This window comes from Microtus pennsylvanicus, chromosome 12, assembly GCF_037038515.1.
Source record: "Microtus pennsylvanicus isolate mMicPen1 chromosome 12, mMicPen1.hap1, whole genome shotgun sequence".
Taxonomy (NCBI): Eukaryota; Metazoa; Chordata; class Mammalia; order Rodentia; family Cricetidae; genus Microtus; species Microtus pennsylvanicus.
In genome coordinates, this window is record NC_134590.1 from 76,732,429 (window position 1) to 76,753,982 (window position 21,554).

Genomic DNA, 21,554 nt, shown 5'->3' on the forward strand with positions numbered 1-21,554 from the left:
TCTCCAACGATATCCAGGCTTCAGCGTCATAGCTTCATGCAATGGCCTCCCTGAGCCTTCATGCAGGAACACCCCTGGCGCACATCTGGCCTCAGCAGCTCTGCTTAGTTGTGTAGGGATATTTGATAGCTGCTTTCGTGTATCCTTAACAGTAAAGTCAGAACCACGTGACTGAAGCTGCGAGGTTCTTTTGCTTACTGGAGCTGGAATTTGGTCCCTGATTCAAATATATTTGCACCAGATGTTGGTTTCCTTTACTGCTTAAGTTTTTATATAATTCTTTTTAACAAATTGAAAGTTTGCCTGGGTGGGGTCTTGCCCCGAAGTCACCACTCCCTTTATTCCATTTAGCATCAGGCTTTTCTTTAAATTTTTATCTCTTTGAGCACTGCACTTAGCTCCATTACACTTCTGGTGCCCCCTTTCTCCTCAAACTGTATATTTTGTAATTTTTCTTGCTCAACTTACTCCTTTTCATTATAGATTTGGATAAGATTGGCCACTAATAGCTACATGACAGAGTCAATACTAGGTTGTCTTGAAACCTCCTCCGCTAGTGTCATTAATCCAAAACACTTCAATTTAGTCTCAGGCAGATTTTTTTTTTTTATTTTGGAACAAGGGCATGAAACAGTCACATTTTCTATTTCACCAAAACATCAGAAGAATGATCTCTAGATTACTTACTAATATTTTTCTCCTCCAAACTCTCTTGAGCCAGTCCATCATAATCCACACCGCTCACAGTACCACTATCTTCTACATTCCTACTGGAATGACCCAGTCAGCCTTGCTTAAAACATTCAACTGCTTTTTTTTGTCCAAAGTCCTAAAGTGCATATTTTGCCAGCAAGCAGCACGGTCAGGCTTACCACAGCAATACCCCGCTCCTAGTATTAACTTCTGTCTTGGTCAGTGCTCTATTGCTGTGAAGAGACACCATGACCACAGCAGCTCTTAAAAAAGAAGGCATTTAACTAGGATTTATTTATAGCTTTAGAGGTTCAGTCCATTATCATCAGGTACGAAGCATAGCACGCAGGCAGACAGTGCTGGAGAGGAAGCTGAGAGTTCTACATCTGGATCCACGGGCAGCAGGAAGTGAGAGACTGGAATTGGTTTCGGCTTTTTTTTTTTTTAAATTCTTCTCTTATACATTACATCTTGACATCAGTTTACCTCCCCTCCATTCCTCCATGCCCCTCCCCTCCTCTCTCCTCCAGGTCCACTCCTCCTCTGTTTCCTCTCAGAAAAAGAGCAGGCTTCCCAGAGATACAAATCAAGTTACAATAAGACAAGGCACAAACCCTCATATAAAGGCTGGACAAGGCAACCCAGTAAGAGGAAAAGGGTCCCAAGAGCGGGCAAAGGAGTCAGAAATGCCCCCACTCCCTCTGTTAGGAGTCCTATGTAAACACCAAACTAAACATCAGAATGTATATACAGAGGGCCTAGCTCAGACCCACTCAGGTTCTGTGATTGCCCTTCAATCGCAGTGAGCCCCTAGACCCTATGTGGCTTGGGCTTTTGAAATCTCAAAGCCCACTCCCAGTGGCAAACTTCTTCCAATGAGGTCTCACATACTTTAACAAATAGTGCTGCTCCCTAAGCATTCAAATATATGAACCTATGAGGGGCATCCTCATCCAAGCCACCACAAAGAGGGGAGCTAGAGAGAAGGAAGACAGTCTGGCCTTTTGAGTTAGGTCAGCAAGCAGCCACATGGCAAAAGGAGGGTAGCTTCTTAGAAAGAAATCCCCAAGTGCAAGAGAAATTGTGAGTAGGCTTTGGCCAGTGTCTGAAAGAGATAGAAAATAAGAAACAGGAAAAATTATGCTGCTGTGGGAACTCCTTCAGCCAATAGCCTTTAAGATAGCGGCCCACTTTGGGCGTGGTCTCATGTACTATTAAGGCAGAGAAAAAGTGTGCACAGCTCTCTTTGCTGCTGGGTTGGGTTCCAGTTCCCTGCGCATGCAGAAGACAGCGGATCACTACTCTTACTATGAGTTTATCCCCAAATACATAAACCTTTGTTATACCCCAGTCAGGGCTATTGTGGAACTCTTTGGTATGACTACATTATGCTTTTCAGAGCTGCAAGGTGGCAGCCCCATAAGGGACTCCTTCAAGTAGGGGTTCTGGGAATAAAAAGTGCATTATTTCATTTAGGGAGTAATTACTCTTTCTATCTCATTAGCATGGTTTTAAGTTAACCAGCTTTCTTGAGGGATGGTTTCTTGGCCAGGTTTGGCAGGCCCGAATTGATTCACTAAGTAAAGAGATAACAGTATGAAATGTTCTAATCTTCAGAGCAGATCAGAATGTCATGTCTCCACTCAAGGCTCAAGACGTTCTGTTCTTTTGGTCTGGCCTCAAGAAGGGACAAATCCGATGTTTATCTTTCTTGTGTTACCAGAGAAATGGCAGAGGGATCCAAAGATTCAAATACCTCCATGGCTATAGCCACCCCCATAATAGGGGCAACCCTAATACTATTTAAGGACTAGACTGGGGATTTGGAGCCCAGAAGTACTTCTGGTATTTCTGACCTCCAGCTAGGACAGGGCCAAGGATATTCTGAAATTTAACGGAGGGAAAAAATTGTTAATTTTGGGGTCCTCTTACCCTAAACTACATTTCCTATTTCTACCTCCTGTCCTTGTAACTAACACATTTTCCAGGTGAATCATGTTTTTTAAAGTTGCTGAAGCAGGCAGCTTCCCAAGGGGCATTTTTTTTTTTTGTGCCCAAGTAGCTCACTACCTATCTGATTAACTCTTACAGAAGGGAACAATAGCATGTCTTTGTTCAATATAAGCAAACCTTTGTTCGTTATAAGGTAGATAGTAATCCCATGGCTGTTCGGCCTCTCATGCCTCCACCCAGGGCCAGAGGTCAACTCAGGTCCCATTCTTTCTACATCACAGTAATAATAAAAACATTTTAAAAAAATCACGTAACAGAGTGGATTAAAATAACTAAAAAAACCATAAATCTATAAAATACCCATACTATAACAGGAAGAAATAACCTTCCCGTAAGGAATCTCAAAAAAACCCTACCTCCATTTTTTCTCCCTTTCAGATTCAAATATTGAGGAAGGACAATTGTGATACTTTTTCTCCTTCAAGTTAGTGTCACCGGAGCCACGGGAGATGAGGTCCAAGCTGATTATGACAGAGAGGTACTTCCTCAAGTGCTGCCAAACCTGCTACTGTCGGAATGCTAAGTGTCATGAGTGTCCTATGCCAGAAACATAGACAAAAACATTTGTCTTTTCACAAGATCTTCATTTATTGAATAGCAAAAATTCAGAGTTTTGTAGTTTCAATGACAGCTATTTGCTAAATGTTCATGTTTTCCCTGGTAATCCTGACTGAGGCTTATCTTCTAATCTAATCTACTCTCAGATCATACAATAAATATATCTATATCTATATCTATTACAGTATGTCTGCAAAGAGAAGTGGGCAACAACAGAGTTCAGAAGGTTTTATTGGTATGACAGAAATGTAGTTTGTTTTGATGCTAAAATAAACGCCTGAGCTTTAGGAAAGATGTTGGAGCCAGCTGTTGGGAGTGCCATTGTTTAAATAAGAAGCTCTAGGAGTGAGTTCAGATGTAGAGGACAAAGAGTGGGATCTTGGCTGGGATGAAGGAATGGATGGATGGTCCAGATGGGAGACTAGAAGGTGGGCAGCTGGGGTTGAGTAAACCGGATCAACAGTGGTGCCTCAGCTGAGTGGAAACCTCAGGGACAGTCAGAGTCCTTTGCCTGTCAGTTCCAGCCCCCAGAATGATCAGATGACAGATTCGTGGCATATCTGTCTCTTTAGAGTCCAGGTGAGGAAGTTACACTCTTTTCTTGGTTTGATATGTCCAATAAGTTCTACCTGGTTTCCTGATATGATTGTAACAATCTCATGTACTGTTACAGTTTCAATTTGCCCTTATAAATTCATAAGATGGCAATCTTTCTACTCCATGCTGTGTTCATGTGTGCACCCTGGTGCAGGCATTTCCCATCCTCAAAATGGAGTTGAAAGCTGCTCGTACAATGTAGAGCAAAGTTTAAAAAGCAAAACAAAACTAACCAACTATTTTTACAGAAGATGAAGGAGTTAAGAGTACAACCACTGGGATTAAAGGTGTGCGTCACCACTGCCTGGCTCTTACCTTAGGTTTTTAGTTTTCTTTTTTCTGTCACCCCCACCCCGCTCGCCCCGCCACTCACTCTGTAGACCAGGCTGGCCTCGAACTCACAGAGAGCTGCCTGGGTCTGCCTCTGGAGTGCTGGGATTAAAGGCGTGCGTCACTGCAGCGCGGCTGACCTTAGGTTTCTAACCATCCAAAAAGTGGCTATCACAAATAATTGCAGCATAAACATGTTAGCTATCCTTATCACACCTCTCCTACCAACTTTTTGTTTTTAAACTTCTATCTGTGGATTTCATTACCTTCTGTGGTCTTTTTGCTTTGTTTCCTGAGACAGGGTTTCTCTGTGTAACCTTGGCTGTCCTGGAACTCGCTTTGTAGACCAGGTTGTCCTCGAACTCACAAAAATCCTCCTACCTGTGTCTCCCAAGTGCTGAGATTAAAGGCGTGTGCCACCATCACCCGGCACCTACAGCAGTCTTACTTCTTACAGTAAGGTAACTGCCACCATTACAGAGATACCCTCACTACTATATGGATTTAAGTGGGCAATCTCGTAAAGGCTTCTGCACCAGCTGGAGGGTCGCCTGCGGGTGGAGTGGGAAGCAACCCCTCTACTCGTCCGCAGCTCCCCAAAGCTCAAGCTGCAGCTAGCTTTGCTTATCCTACTTTCTCCTCGGCGCGCCTGACTCTACAGTGCGGTCTTGCCCGTGCCTCGCCATAGTGCCATAGTAGCCAAAAGAGAGGCGCAATTCCGTACCAGGTCCAGCTAACCGTTCCATTTCCTCCTCCCAGGAGCCTTCCTACCGCCCGCCCTCCGCCAGTCGCATCACAGGAAGCGCGCCTCTGCCGACGTCAAGACGTCTGCCTCCGCCCCGGCGCACCGTACGCAGCAGGCGCTGGGGTGGGGTGGGGGGTAGCGCGCCGCTCTGGGCGCACTCCGGTTGGAGAGCGTGGGCACGGCCGGGAGCGGGTTCCCGGATGTCGGCCTCCCGCAAGCTCCGCCCCGCCCCGCCCCGCGCTCGCTCCGCCCTCTGCGCGCCCTGTTCCGTGCCTTGAGGTTGCGGTCAGCAGCGAGCCGCTGCAGCGAGTCGGGGCCGTCCGTGTGCGAGCGTGAGGCTGCAACCCTCTCCACCCTCCGACGCTTCTCCAGCCCGGACTCCGCCCGCCTCGCTCCGGGTCCAGGCCCCGTTGCACCCCAGCCGGCGCCGGACAGCCAGCCGCCGTCGCCGCGTCCCGCGGAACCCACAGCCGCCGCCCGCCGCCAGCGCCGCCCGCCGAGCAAGATGGTGAGACCTGGGCTCCCGGGTCGGGCGAGGGAGGGCCCGGCGCGTTCTTCTCGGGAGAAAAGAACTGCGGATGCCGGATTCGAGGTCCACGGCCGCCTGTGCGCCCCCGGGCCCTGCGCGCTCCCGGGCCTCTGCAAACGGCAAGGCCTTTGCAAGCCCCCCAGCTCCGGCTCGTCTCCGGGCCTCCGCGCGCCCCCGCCCCCTGCAAGCGCTGGACGTCTCCGCGCCCCGAGCCTTGCCACCCCCACCCTCCGGCGACCCGGACGGAGGCCTCCGAGCGCCCCGATCCTCGCCGCCCCCGGGCCTCCGATCGCCAACAGCGCCTCCGCCCCCGGGCTCTTAAGCCTGTGGGCCTCCGCTCAACCCCGACCCACCGTCTCGCTCGGCCTTTGCTGAACCCCTGCGCCGTGGGTCTGCCCCCTCCTTCTCCTCCTCCACGTGGAGCCCACTTTCCACCCCCAGATTTCGGTTTCCAGGTTGGGAGTTCTGAAATCCTGTGCAAATGATAGTGTGCGGCAAATGGCGCTTTATGTAAGACCCACTTCTCCAGAGTTGTGCTTCCTCCCACTCACTCTGCATTTTCCAGCAATGAGCCTTGGCAGGAATCCTTCCACTTTCTTGCCTTCGTTCGTTTTCGTATTTATCTCGCTGCTCTATGCAACTTAGGGGGCTTTCTTTCGCGGCTGCTTTTCTCTGCGTTGGTGGACCTGAAAGGGCCAGCGTGTATATTCGTTGAGACACGGAGCATCTCGGCCCTAGAGAAATACTTATACTGTTAATGCCTTCTTAGTGTTTTTTTTTTTTAATTTTGTTACCTTTGTTCGTCCGGTGCTTGGGGCAGTCGTTTTCGAACCACAGCGATTTCAATTTTCCTTTGCTTACTTTCACCTTAATCCCTAGGTGGAATTCACCATGTACTGTTTCTGGCTGACGCTAGGGGTGTGCCTCCTGCCTGTCACCCACAGCCAAGAAATCTATGACGCCTTTAGCTTGTTACCTTACTGGTTCTGTAGCTCCGCTTGGCCCTTGTTTCCTCTTTGCAATCAAGAATTGTGTTCGCTGAAGAACGTAGCCGCACTGCACGAACGTGTCAGTTATCCAAACACGGCATTGGATTGTAACACTTTGTGTAAAAGTCTTTGAATACTTAAAAGCATTTCAGACTGACTTGGGGGCTCTTGCCCCTTTTAATTGTGCAATATGGTCCCTTTTATGTAAGATTTAAATGATTCAAATGCGGGTCAAAGAAGAGATTGTTTATTGCCCTTGAAAATCAGTTAGGGGGTCGAGATGAGAAAAACTGAAGTTAAGATAGTCAAGTAAGGGCCAGCTTTTATTTAACGTGTAGGGCTTATTGGCATCGTTAAGACCCATGTTAAGAGCAGCTTCAATGACTGGTATTTGGGTATGTAGAGTAATTTTTTTTTTAATTTGGGAAGCTGTTTAGATGACTTGGGTCTTTGAAGGTTACAAAACTTAGGCTTTTCTGGACTCTTATAGGACACTTAGATCATATCTGTTCATAATACAGTTGTCGTAGTTTGAAGTTAGGAATTTCTCTTTATATATATATATATATATATATATATATATATATATATATATATATATATATATATATATATATATATTGGTTTGAGTCTGTATTTCTTTCTGTAGCCTAGGCTGACCTGCAGTTCATGGTTTGCCTGCTTCAGAATTCTTGTCTCTTGAGTTGTATACCATCACCGTATGGCAGAGTAGCAGATCGGAAGGCCCAGTTGTTTCTCTTCCCTTCTGACGCCCATACTTCAAATGGACACCTTAAGGCGGTTGTGTGGTTTATACTTTGTAGCATCGATTAGCCTGCCAGATTGGGATATTTTATAGCAACAGAGTAACTGAAGCTAAGAAATACAACATGACTTGGGGGCCGGCCAGATACCTTAAGCAGGTAAAGGAGTGAACCACCTCACCCTAGGACTTTGGGGGCATAATAGAACTTTGTGCACATTTATTTGCAGATCATTGGGCGCTGCGGTGATTTTTTTTTTAAAAAATATTTTTAATTTTAACTGTGCATATGTGGGAAGAAGGGTATGTGTGCTAGAGGACAGGTGTCATAGGAGGCCAGAAGAGGCTGCCAGATCCACCCCCCCTGGATTCTGAGATACGCCCAGTAGTGGTTTCCCACATGGTGCTGGGAACCAAACCCAGTTTCTCTGCAAGCGCATGTGTCTCCAGCTCTTTCATTTTTTAAAAAATTTTTTATTTTAACTTGTATTGCTGGTACTGCAGATTAAATTTAGGCCTCTGTGTGTTACTTGTTCTTTACCCCAGCTGTCCCGTCAACCCACTGACTCCTAAGTTCCTTATTTTTTTGTGCCTCTCTCTGTTTCCGAGCTGTTTGCATAATTTTCAGATGCGCTTTGTAATAGTTTCAGGTCATTATTTCCCTGGTCTTTTCAGCTCCCTTTGAAACTTTTCCCGATTCCCATTTGCCTTGTTCTCCATCCAGTTCTGCCCTCACTAGGCCTGTCTTCCTGGGATCCTCATAGTATTGGTTTGGAAAAAACAAGACCACGTAGGTAACTTGATTTGGCCATATGGAACACTGACTAACTGAAAATATGTTGGGCTTCACAGTAATCTGGTTAGTATCCCAGGTGGAACCTCCTTCAGAAAATCTCTATAAGTCTTAGTGGGTGCCATGGAATTGTTACGTTTTCAGAATAGTTTTTATAGCTTTAATTTGTTATCACTGATCAAATTAGCAAGTCAAAGTTCTGAATTTGCTGTGGAATTTTGTGTGTGTGCTTGCTTGTGCACACGTGCCCATTCACATGGTTGTGGAGCCAGAGGTGGATTTTGGGTACCTTCCTCAGGTGCCCCTTATCCCCCCCCCCACCCCCTCCAGACAGGCTCTCTCACTGAGCCTGGAGCTTCCTGATTGGTCTGTGTGGCCAGTGAGTTCCAGGGACTCCTGTCTCTGTGTCCCCAACACCAGCATTAGATGTGTGTTCTGTTAAGAGTTCTAGGAGATCAGAATTCAGGCCCCTAGCTTGTGTGCCTACTGACTGTCCCCAGCCCTCTTAAGGCTCATTTCCAACAAGTGCTTTGTTTGCTGCTTTAAAAGCAGTCCATTTCAGCCTGGCTTGGTGGCACACACCTTTTAGCCCAGCTCTTGGAAGCCAGAGTCAGGCTGATGTTAATTTGAGGTCAGACTGGTCTACCTAGCAAGTTGCAGGCAGTTGGGCTATAGCTAACCCCACGTCCTCCACTAGTCAGTCTATCCCTGCCTTCATTCTATTTGAATTTAAAACTGTTAAGCATCGAGAACAATGTAGGTTAGATGTATTATAAGATCTGTGAGGACAGAGCCCCTCAGAAGTTTTCCTACGTTCAGGTTGTTTGGGTGTTATCTGCATCCCAGTGGGTACAGGTGCTGTCCTCCCAAGCTTAATGATGTGAGTTAGATCTCACACTGACATGGTGCGAGAGAACTGATACCTGAAATTTGTCTTTGGACCGGCAGTGCAGCTCCCACCCCACCATACACATAAACAAAATCAGTATTGTGGATTTTGTTGTGGATATGCATATGAGCATTGTCATAAGTTTTAAGGCAATTTTAAGTTTCAAGGAGATTTATTTCTCAGTCATTTTTAGCTTTTTACTTAACGTTTCCCTTTTCACAAACTGTGTATTTGTGAATCTGTTTTATTGTCAATAGAGTTAAAATTGAGTCAAGTTTGGAGGAGACAGTGTCTCCTCTCAGTACGTCCCATCGAGGATGAGAAACTTAAAAAATGCATTAAGTGGGGGTTGGGGAGTTGGCTCAGAGGTCAAGAGCCCTGGCTGCCCTTCCAGAGGTCATGAGTTCAATTCCCAGCAAGCACGTTGTGGCTCACGACCACCTGTAGTGAGTGTAATGAGATCTAGTACCTTCTTCTGGTGCTCAAGCATACATGCAGGCGGAACATTGTATACATAATTAAAAAACGATCTTTAAAAATTGTGTCAGGCTGTGATATACAGAAGCCAGCTAAAAATCAGTCAGCAATGAGAGGGGTGAGCAATATGGAAGAAGGAAGTACAGACAGGGAAGCAGGATGAGTATGTCAGGCTAGGCTAGGAGAAGCGAGGCTGCTTGGAGATGAGTCTGGGTAAAAGAACAGGGATTCATTCATACCAACGGATATTTGGAGGTGTGGTCTGTGGTCACTGCGTACTGTTGTCTGTGTTGTAGAAGGTATTAATTAAGCTTTCTTGCCTGTGTAAGTAGGAAACTTAAGACATGTCAGTGGTTGTGAAATAGCGTGTGATGTATTGCAAATAATATAAAAAACAAAGCCTGACAGTAATTGAGCAAAGAACACAATGCATTGGAAATTAGAGAAAGCTCTGTGATGTAGAGGATTGTGCTAGGTCTAAAGATGATTGGGCCTGCAGGAGGAGGATGTGAGGGCACCTAGGAGAAGGAGCTGTTTCATAGCCTGGAGGTGGGAAGAGAGGATCTATGTAGAATAGTGATTCTCAACTGTGGTTCTGAGACCAGCAGGGCTGGTCATAGGGAAGCTTGGGGTGTGCGACCCTAGGCCAGCCTGGCGAGGAGCCATGAACTTTAGTTATTATAGGTCTTCAGGTAATCGTGATGCTAACATTTGAGAGCCGCTGCTTAGAGACTGTTACTTATCTAAATTGTAGTTGGGTCTGATAATCTACTTAGCACTAACAACTTAACGTTGAAGAAATGATTCTTATCTCTAAGCAGAGTCAAAGTGGGTAAACCGATGGTGGTTATGGAGTATGGTGTGTGCTTTCAACAAACTTAGGGTGCTGTAAGAGTGATGGGGGGCAAGTAACTCAGGTTAGAGTGGGGGCCATTAGCTTCTTGCAGAACTGTCTTAAAAGAACTGATGGTCCGTTGTGGGGAGGGGGCACTCCATAGGAAGCTTATGTTCACAGTCATGGAGACATGAAAAAACGAGACCGGTCAGATATAGGAAGTGCAGATGGACCCTAACATTGGTTTCTCTCGGGATTTCTTAATTTTATAGGAGCATGGTGTGTTCAGTAGATACCATACTTTTATTAAGCATACATTAAACTGTTAACAGTTATTCGTTCCACTCCATAGATAATATTCAACAAATTATACTAGACATCCACTTTATTATAAAATAGGCTTTGTGGTTTTGCTTGGCTGTAGGCAGGCTAGGTTGGGTCACCGTGTTCAATAGATTAGATTGTTGAGTGTGTGTTTGAGATTTATGATACTTTCACTTTATGTACAGTAGGTTTATAAGTCAGTTAACTCCATGGAAAGTTGAGAAGCAGCTGTGATGAACATGGCTGGAGAGTAAGGGAGGGGAGAGATGTGAGAAAAATTATACCAGATTTTAGAGGTACGTCCTCTTAAATGCATTTTAAACCATTGCTTTTAAGAACGTACGTTGTAACTCTTTAAGGGCATTGCTAGTTTGCTTGCACTTAAGTCTGTTTGAGGGTGTCAGGTCCCCTGAAGCTGAAGTTGTGAGCTGCTATGTAGGTGCTGGGAATTGAACCCGGGACCTCTGGAAGAGCAGCCTGTGTTTTTAACCTCTGAACCATCTCTCCAGCCCCAGAATGGCATTTTTTTTAAATTGATTTTATTGACTAGAATGACATTTTTAAAAGAGGGATTACTTCCTAGTTATTTGGTTATTTTAATAAGTTATTCTAGGTTTGAGAATTAAGAAATACATAAAACTGAAGCAGCCACAGTGGTGGTCAAAATGGAGGTTGTTGAGAAAAGCTCACAGTAGAAGCTGCTTTTCCCAGGTAAGAAACGCCCGGTGAGCAAAGGTGTGTGCTGCCTGAAAATGCAAGCCTGCCCGTGGAGTTCATCCTGGTGGAAGGAGCACCAACGCCGGAGCTGTCCTCTGGCTTCTCATCTGCATGGTGGTGTGCACACACGCGCACACATGTGAATAAAAATAAACATCGAAAAGCTAGGACTACCAGGATTCAGCCACACGGCTCTTGAGCAAGTACATGGCAGAATCTGAGGCAGCGTGTTAGAGATGCTTACTTACGTTTACTCAGCATTTTTCACAGTAGTCAATATGCTGCCGGCCCGTGCACACCAGCCGTGCAGTGAGCAACAGAAGTGTGGCATGTACACACGGTGACGTTTCACTCGGCCATAAAGGAGAATAGAGACGTGTTATTTGCAGGGGCGTGTGGGTAGAATTGGAGCTTGTCATGTTAAGCTGACAGCTCGTTTTAGATAGGTACATTTCATACATGGAATAAAGATGTCAATCAGTGACTCCCAGCCTTCCTGTTGCTGCGATCCTTTAATACGGTTCCTCGTGTTGTGGTGACCCCGACCATAAAATTATTTCATTGCTACTTCATTACTGTAGTCTTGCTGCTGTTAGCAGTCGTAATGTTAATACCTGATGTGTGACCCCAATGAAAGGGTCATTTGACCTAAAAGGGGTCATGACCCACAGGTTGAGATCCATTGGCTTACATGACTGTGCATACATATAGATGGCATGCGAGTTAGAAAGGAGGCAGCTTGGGAGGAAGAGGGTTGGTTAAGATAAATGAAATATGTGAGCAAGTATTGCAAAGATATTTCATGCAGCCTAAATAAGTACCAAGTATAAAATGACATAAAAGTAATTGCAGTAATTTATTTGAGAAGTGTCTTGCGGTTATGACAGCTGTGACGAAACACCGTGACAAAAATCAGTTTGAGGGGACTTATACTTCCACACCACCATTCCATCGGAGAAGAAAGTCGGGGCAGGAGCTGGTGTAGGGCCATGGAGGAGGAGTGCCGCTTACTGGCTTGCTCCTCGTGACTTGTCAGTCTGCTTTCATACAGCACCCAGGACCAGCCCAGGAGTGACAATATCAGAACGGACTGGGCCCTCCCACATCTCCCAGTCATTGAGAAGATGTCTAGGCTTGCTGATAGAGCCCCATCTATGGAAGCATATTCTCAGTGGAGACTCCTTCCTCTCAGGTGACTCCAGCTTTAGCAGATTGCCATAAAACAGCACAGGTAAGGACCTGAAAGAATACAGTAATAGTGAGGCTGGAAAGGCAGGACTGGATGTATATGCATCTAGGCAGAAGATGGGCTGGGTACTAGAGAATCCTGCCTTTGTGACTGGGTAGGTGGAATGTCTCAAATTCAAGAACATGTTTGAGTACCTTTTAGGGTTTAGCTCTGTGCTTGGGTTTTATTTATTTATTTATTTATTTGGAATTTCGAGACAGGCTTTCTCCGTAGCTTTTTTTTTGTTCCTGTCCTGGAACTAGCTCTTGTAGACCAGGCTGGCCTAGAACTCACAGAGATCCGCCTGCCTCTGCCTCCCGAGTGCTGGGATTAAAGGTGTGTGCCACCACTGCCCGGCTGTGCTTGGGTTTTATGAGGGATGCTAGAAACTTGGGTTCTTGGGAACCTGCCCAGATACTTGTTTTACCTGTAGTGTTATCATTTGGTAATGTTTGTAATACTGTGTTGCAGAACTCTAAGTTCTGTAGGACAAAGTGTGAAATACTAAATGCCTGCTGCTTCTATTCTTTCAGTTTCATAATACATAATTTATACCTCCATTACCCTCCATTATTCTCTTCTCCCTCCCACCAAGCCCCTCTTTATAACAAGCCTCCATCCCTCCCTCCTGCTCCCTTCTTGCCTTGCCTTCCAGTACATTTAATTAGGGTTGCCTGCATAAGCGTATGGGGGATATTTACTTGGGCACAGCCACTTAGCAGTGGCTGCAGTACTGAGGAATACATCTTCCTTTTGCCCATCTACCCTGAACTGCTTATAACTGCTCGGGGAGGGCTAGGGCTTTATATGTTTTTCTTTTGTTAGCACAATCACTAATAAAGATTAGAAGCTGGGCTTGGTGACACACACCTTTAATCCCAGCCCTCAGAAGACAGAGGTAGACAGATCTCTGAGTTCAAGACCAGCCTGCTCTATATAGCAAGTTTTAGGCCATGGGGTTATGTAGAGAGAGCTTGTCTCAAAAAGGGGAGAAGGTTTGATGAAAAAAAATAACTTAAAGTGGGTGATGGGGATATGTAAATTTTATGTGTGATTATAAATTTTTCTTCTCTAGTAACAGTAGAATTTCATCTCTCGGTCATGGCGAGTTTATCAGGGACACTGGTTATGTTAGCTGAGCCTCTGACTGGCTGCTGCTCTGCCTTTACCACTTTTCTGCTTCTTATTTCACATACCTCACTTTGTAAGGTTTCAGTACCCTGATTTCAGTTCCTGAGTTGCAACAGTGCTCAGTAGCCCAGGGTGGCTACTGTGTGTGTCTTCCTGAGGCTGAGTGACTTGTGGAGAAAAGCCTGCTACGGTTCCTGCTTTGTCTGTGTGGCGGACGGCATCCCAGGAGGGAGTGAGAGTGTGCAGGCTTGGACCCCTCCTCCTGTAAAGCCTCCAGCCCTGGTACAGGGATCCTGCTCTCGTGCTTTCTCACAGACTGTACTTTGAAATGTTAACACACGCTTTGATGGCTAAGTTTCAGCACAAGAGCCTTCTCGAGGGGACATCTGTGCCCTGGCATTCTGCTCCCTTTCCCTAGGCTCACCCTTCTCGTCCTAGAAGCCTTATCTGGTTAGCTTCCTGCAGAGGTCCAAATCTGGAGTCGTATTTGAATCTGGTGTAAATGAGCACATCAGTCATCCCCAAGCAAGTTAAATTCCTCTCTGAACTGTGAAATTGAGTCACACCCTTCTAGACCCAGTGCTAGGTCCTACAGAATAGGCATGCCCATTCAAGCTTTGCGGCTTCGACATTTCTTCCGAATGGCCTAGTTTATTGCATCAGTTCTGTCCAAATTCCATGAAATCCTAGAACATTTATGTGTTCCTTGTAACAAAGGTGACTGCTGGCTCTGGTTTCGAGTGCCTTTTCATTTGTACTTCAGACCTCATCAGGATGGCTTTACCTGGATGCATTTCCTTTTCTTAAGCCTTATTTTGGTTCGTAAGGCCCTAGGAGGGCCTCAGTTCCCCTGGCACTGGGATGTGAGCCATCTGTTGTTGCTGGGAACTGAACTTGGCTCTGTCAGCGTGCATGGTTGGGCCATCTCGCCAGCCTATCTTTGCATATTTCCACAGCATTGTAGTTAGGACCTCTTAATCACTGAGGAGTTCTGAGCTTTCCTCACAGCCCTCTCCTGAGCCGTCACCTACAGAAGTGAGGTTAATCCATTTATGAAGGCAGGCTTCTCAGCTAATATCTCTTTAAAGTCCTTTATAATACAATGACAGTTTCAGCCAAAGTTTAGGAGGGATATTCAATCCATAGGATTGTGTTCTACATTGCCGAAGTTTTTCTTAGGTAGTGCTGGTCTAGAATTGTTATGTGTCTCATTTGAATTCTGGCTCTGTTTTTTTTCTCCCTCCCTCCCTCCCTCCCTCCCTCCCTCCCTCCCTCCCTCCCTCCCTCCCTCCCTCCCTCCCTTCCTTCCTTCGCATTGTGATCCTGAATAAATGTCATAAGTGCATAAGACTTCTACCTAAAATAGGAAAACACCGCTTCCAGTTGAGTCAGTCCACACTGTCTGGAAATCTAGCAGGGAGTCATTTGGTATATTTGGCTATTCGTTCCTCTTTATACTGTGTGCCTCTCTGGGAAGTTAAGAGCTCTGTCTTCTTGTGGCTTCTGTGACTAGTTCTTCTACTTGTTGTCCTGCCACTCTGACCATCGTTGGGATTTGGTTTTAGCCTTTCCTCTGGGTTTAGTCCAAGACCCTTTTATATCACGTTCCCATTTTAAAGTGTCATGCATGATAAAGAGAAAAACTTCAGTATAGCCTGAAGACTCCATAGCTCTTTGCTGGTTTTTTTTTTTCTCATTAGAAAGGTTCACTCTTCAGTGGAAACGGTCTGGTCGTGCTTTTTTTCTCCACTTCCCCACATTCTAAGCTATTAGGCAAATCACTCATGTTCAGTTCATACAGTTCTTATTTCTGGAACACAGATTGGCTTAGTACTGTCTGTAGACAAGGAAGTGAGTGACAGTGTCAGTATAAAAATTAATCTTTTTATGGCTGGTTGGTGGTGGCGCACACCTTTAATCCCAGCACTCGGGAGGCCAAGGCAATCAGATCTCTGTGAGTTCGAGGCCAGCCTGGGCTAATAGAGATAGTTCCAGGACAGGCACCAAAGCTACAGAGAAGCCTTGTCTCGCAACAACCCCCCCCCCAGATAAATAAACAAACAAACAAATAAAATAATCTTTTTTTTCCCACCAAGTAGTGGCAGTTGAATCGAGAGTATACTAATATGCATGAAAACAAACTGCCAAAGAATGTGGCGCCATGTCTGGTGCAGAAAAGCACAGTATCCTCTTCACTTAGGCTCCGTTCTGTTGTGTCAGAAGAATTGACTGCACACTTCCATAGATGCTACAGAGCTATCCCGTGTTTCTGCACTTAACCTAGGTCATCCTCATGCCTCCAATTGCTCATCTGTGCCTTTACAGAGCTATTGGATTATTATCCACACAACGGTAACTGTGTTTAAGGCTTTAGCTATAGAATTAAAGATTTTGAGTATCTGCGCCAAAGTCTACCTTCCTTAGGCCAAGTTTGCACCTTCTGGTACTAACCCAAGTACTACACATGCTAGGCAAGGACTATGACTGAGCTATATCTCCAACTAGCCCATGTCTGTCTGTCCTTTGTCTCCTGCCCTGCTTCTCTCCCCTACTTCCTTGCATTCCGTTTTTTGTGACAGGGTTTCCAGAGATCCACTTGCCTCTGCCTCCCATGTTATTTCCAATGTATAGTCTAATGAACATGAAGTAACACTTGGGAGGCAGAGGCAGGTGGATCTCTCTGAGTTAGAGGCCAGCCTGATCTACAAGAGCTAGTTTCAGGACAGGCTCCAAAGCTACAGTGAAACCAAAAAAAAAGAAGAAGAAGAAGAGGAAGAGGAAAAGGAAGAAGAAGGAGGAGGAGGAGGAGGAGGAGGAGGAAGGAGAAGAAGAAGAAGAAGAAGAAGAAGAAGAAGAAGAAGAAGAAGAAGAAGAAGAAGAAGAAGAAGAAGAAACGCTTTCAGCGTTTTACAGGAGTGGGGTGAAAGGTATTAATGTGTTATGATAAGAAACTATCCTATAATTTAGATGTTAAATGCCTCTCAATTCTTTTATCACATCGTATGGTCACAGTTCCTCTTGTGTATTATTTCTGAAGTCAGTGCAGAGCTTTCAGGTTTTTACCTTTAGTTTCTTCACTTACCATGTCTCCACTAGTTCTCTTTTGGAAAGAAAGTCTAATGTCTTTCTACCTTCAATTAAAAGTTACTGTCACATCTCCTAGATCTAAACTTTAAACTCCTTTGCACGATATGTATGTCCTGACCCACAGTTTCTTCCTGTTCTGATTCTTTAATCCAGTCAGGCTGTTTCTGAACTGTCTCATCCATTTTCACTTTTTGGTGCTTTGTTTGTAATCTTTTTCCTGTCTGATTTGCCTTTCTCTTTGTTTGGTAAATTCTATGCCAGGGTCATTTTGTGAAAAACTACTCAATTCCCCCAGACAATTACATAGCCTTCAAGGTGTGTATTAGGTATGCTGGGAAAGTGAGCCCCAGAGGAAGGTATTATTGATTCTGCAAGTTAGAGAAGTGTTCTGCTTAAAGATCATTACATATTTAAATAGGGAGTTATGTGTAAAATTGCTTTTATTTGTAAGTAGTAAATTTTTTCAGTTTTTAGGAAACTCAAAATATGAATAGTGATTGCTTTCCATTTAAACTAACTTTGCTTTTTCTGAGCAGTCTAGAAACAATGGTTGAACTGAGTATAATTCTAAATTTTTGATTTCATTGAGCAAACACTTAATAACCACTTACTACATATAGCAAGCATTGCCAGACACAAAGATGGAGTGCAGAGCGGTAGAGATGTTCATAGCATAGAGGAGTCAGATGCCTAGAATGAAGAAGTATTAAGTATAACTAGTGCTGCAGTAGGGTCTGTCGGAAGGCTATGTTTCTGCTTGCCCAGTTTGAACTTTGTTTTGTTACATTGATTCTAGTCACATTACCCATGGAGTGTAAGAGCTGAAAAAACACTTCATTCTGTTACATAGTTTCTCTGAGTTTCAGGTGATACTTTGTAATGTACCAGTGCTTTAGAGCCTTGGCCTTGGGTTTTTTTTCACCCTCCTTCATAGCTGCAGAATGCCCACTTGATTTACAGGTTTGCGTTCCTGCCGGTGCGTGGGTGCGTGCGTGCCTGCGTGCGTGCGTGCGTGCGTGTGTGTGTGTGTGTGTGTGTGTGTGTGTGTGTAAGAGAGTGGTAAGTGTGCTCAGCTAGCTTCTTCCTTTATGTCACCTGGAACACAAGCCTAGGAAACAGTGGCAATGTCACATACTTTGTGTGTGTGTGGGAGCGGTATTTCCAAATCACTTAATCTAATCAATGTAATTCTTCATAGGTGCTCACCAAAGGCTTGTCTCCTAGGCGATTCAGGCCCTGTCAAATTAACAGTCAACACCAGCATTCAAAGTGTGTGTGTGTGTGTGTGTAGCAGAGTGTGCGTATATGTGCACATGTGCAGGCTGAGGTTGACACTGCATGCTTGCCTGGATTGTTCTCCGGGTTAGCTATCCAGGCCTGGGGTCTCTCAGTAGAAGAGCATAGAGAGCTTCTCTATTGGTCTAGTCAAGCTAGCCAGCTTGCTAGGGATAACCCCCTTCTCCCCTCCCCATCTCTGCCTTCCAGGCACTGGGATTAGAGACTGGTTGCTATGCCCACCAAGTATGTGAATATTAGGAATCTGAACTCCAGTCCTCATACTGGGGCAGCAGAACTTTTTACTCCCTGAGGCATCTCTTCAGTCCACATAATCCGTTTTATGTCTGCTCAGTACAGTGATTATTAAAGTAGAAAATATATCCCTTGGGTATTTTTGTTTACAAGTATCAAGGTGGCTTCAACAATAAGGAATGTATTGTTTCACAGAATAAGAAACTCAAGAGCCAGAGAGTTATGGGGTGGTTTAACAGTTTGCCACTTTTGATTGCATAAACTGTGTTTCCTAAGCTCTGCCTGCCAGGAGAGGACCCCTCCTACCTCAGACACTGACAGAAGTGTGAGGGAAATAGTTTCCTCCACTGTCTTTTGTGTTAGAGAGGTAAATCTTTGCTACTTTTCTAAGGAAAAGTAGGCTTTTTCCTTAGGTCTCTCTTTTCTCCCTGGCTCTTCTACACAAGAACAAGACCCAGTTCATTATTCTGAGGGTCCAGTTCTTGTAACATGGTCCTAGCTTGCTTTCTGTCACCAAAGGCTAGGCCTTGAAAGAACTAACAGCTGCCTCTTTAATACTAGATGTTCTGAACGAAGCTCACTGATTACTGGTGAGCTAATAAGTAGTGAAAACTGTCTGGCTTTCAGTGTCTCTCTGTATTTCATCTCTCTCTGGCTTTTAGCTGTCCATTCCCATGTGGTCAGCCTCATTAAAATGCTAGAAACAAAAAGATCAGTGCTGTAGAATATTATTTTAAGGTGTGTTACTTTTGTTTATGCTTTGGAGCATTTGTTTAATGATGCAAAGATGTGTTTGAATGAATAAAACTCACTTGTGGTCAGGAGGCTGAGTCAGCAACTAGCTGTGAGGAAGTGGTAGGGAAGGGCCGGGTGGAGAAGGGATTTTTAGGAGGGGCGAGGAGGCCGAGGTGGGCTTCTGGGAAAAGACGCAAGGAGAGGAGGTGAGCTACTTGCTTTTCAGCCTCTCTGGGAAGCAGAATTCCACCTCAACTTTTGAATCTCTTTGAGTTCTTTAGAGGGACAGAGATTTAGTTAAGTTCCTTTGTAGTTTTGAAAGAATCAGTGTCTGAGGAACAGAATTTCCTGACCAGGACTGAGCAGAGTTGAAGCTGCAGATTTAGACAGCTGTGGATTAAAAGGCAGCAACAATTTAAAAAAGAAAACAGATCAGTATGACAGGCATGTGAAAAGTTTGGTGGTGGAAGTGTAAATGTTATAGTTGTTTGGGAAACAGTCCATCAGATGTTGAACACAGGATCACTGTGTGATCTGCGAATCCCACTTTATGGATGTTATTTTTATGTTCCTTAGCAAAGTGTTCTTATGGTGAATCAGTGTTCCATGAATCAGTATGACAGCTGGGCATGGTGGTGCATGTGTGCAATCTAAGCGCTTAGGAGGCTGGGCAGCTTTGTGGATTTGAGGCCTACTTGATCAAGACTATCTCAGAAAACAAAAAAAAAATCAGTATATTTCTTTTTACTGTTGAACAGTTTTGTTATATTGGGTAGGTCATTTTTTTATGTAATTGGTTGGGCCGTCCCTCCTTTTCCTCTCATTCATGTTGTATTGAATAAAAAGCTGCTGGTCGGCCTTATTTGGCATGGGCCATAGGTTGTTGGCTAGTAGTTGGTTCTTCAGTCTCCTGCAAAGTAATTTTCTGTTGGATTGCACTTCCCTTAATTTCTTCTAATGCATTTTACTATCTGCCTTCTGGATAGCTCAAGTTTCATTCAAAATGTAAGTGCCTACCTTACGGTGTCCTCCGAGCTTCCGCTGTCACTTGGTTGTAATAGCCCCTGAGCTATAGTGTACATTAGCCACCCCGTCTGTGACCATTAGCCAGCGCTGTTTCGCACCACCTGGCCTTCTACTGGGACTTCCTTATTTTTTTTCTGTTGAAATAGCTTCCGTTCCTCCTCTACAATGTATATAAACTTTGTTTTGTGATATATTGGCGCAAAGCTGAGATTTTTATTAAAGTTAGCACACAAAGTCTTAAATATTGTTATGGCACTTTCAAACTGTTTTAGTGATTTTTTTTTTCTTCTTTCTCCTTCATCTCCCACTCTTCTCTGGTACCCCCTTATCCCTATCTCCTGTGTCCTCCCCTCCCTGTCCTTTTTCCTCTTTTATATCATGTGTATCCTTTTACTCTCCTGCCCCCACCACCCAAGGCTTCCCCCTCACCTAATTTTACCCTTTCTCGGTCTTTTTTCTGGTTTTTTTTTTTTTAGACTTTACCCCCATATCCATGTATACGTTACAGACTAGGATCTTCATGTGAGAGATAACATGTCATTTTTTCATTCTGAACTTCAATTGCCTTGGTTAGTATTAACTATACTGTTCTGATCCATCCATTTGCCTGAAAATACCATGATTTTATTTAAGTACATTAGTTATGTAAATAAGTGTACAGATGTATGAAAAAATACGTCACATCTCATTGTCCATTCCTCTGAATGCGGAAGTGTCTCTGTGGTAGTGTAGGGATACCTTTGGGGATGTGCCAAGGAATGGTTTTCTGGGTCATATGATAGTTCTGCTTTTAATTTTTTTTTTTTGAGCTGCCTTCATACTGACCTCCTTAATGTTGTACTGGTTTGCCCTCTCCCAGGAGTGAAGAAGGGTTATTTCCTCACATCCTTGCCAACATTTGTTAGATTGCTCCATACGAGCCGTTCTTAATGGGGTGAAGTGTTATTCTCAAAGTGATTTTAGTTTGCATTTCCTGGGTGAAGAAGGATGTTGGACAATTTAAAAAATATGTACCAGTCACTTGGGGGATTTTCTTTGTGGGTTTTTTTGGTGGAGGGTTATTCTTTTAATTAGTACATTGTTGATTTGGTATTTAGTTTTTGTGGCCCTTTTAAAATTATGGATGCTATTTACACAACGGAGTACTACACAGCAGAAAAAAATAACGACATCTTGAATTTTGCAGGAAAATGGATGGACTTAGAACACGTTATTTTGAGTGAGGTAACCCAGACATAGACAATTATCACGTATACTCACTCATAGGTGGTTTTTTAAACATAAAGCAAAGAAAACCAGCCTACAAATCACAGTCCCAGAGAATTTAGACAACAATGAGGACACTAAGAGAGACTCACATAGATCTAATCTACATGGGAAGTAGAAAAAGACAAGCTCTCCTGAGTAAATTGGGAGCATAGAGACCTTGGGGGAGAGTTGAAAGGGAGGAGGGGAGCAGAGAAAAATGTAGAGCTCAATAAAAAATCAATAATAAAATAAAAAAGGAAAGAAAAATTTTAAAAACTGTTAAAAAAATTTCTGGATGTTAGCTTAGCTGTCTGCCT

The 21,554-nt window shown here is 44.4% G+C and overlaps 1 protein-coding gene across 1 annotated transcript in view; it reads left to right on the forward strand.

Moving 5' to 3' along the window:
- Positions 1–5,076: 5,076 nt before the first annotated feature.
- Ppp3r1 (protein phosphatase 3 regulatory subunit B, alpha) overlaps positions 5,077–21,554 on the forward strand; it is a 45,138-nt gene continuing 28,660 nt past the window's right edge. Inside the window, exon 1 of the mRNA XM_075944396.1 lies at positions 5,077–5,444. Coding sequence (XP_075800511.1) covers positions 5,442–5,444 — 3 coding nt within the window. The 5' untranslated portion in view covers positions 5,077–5,441. The remainder of the gene's footprint in view (positions 5,445–21,554) is intronic.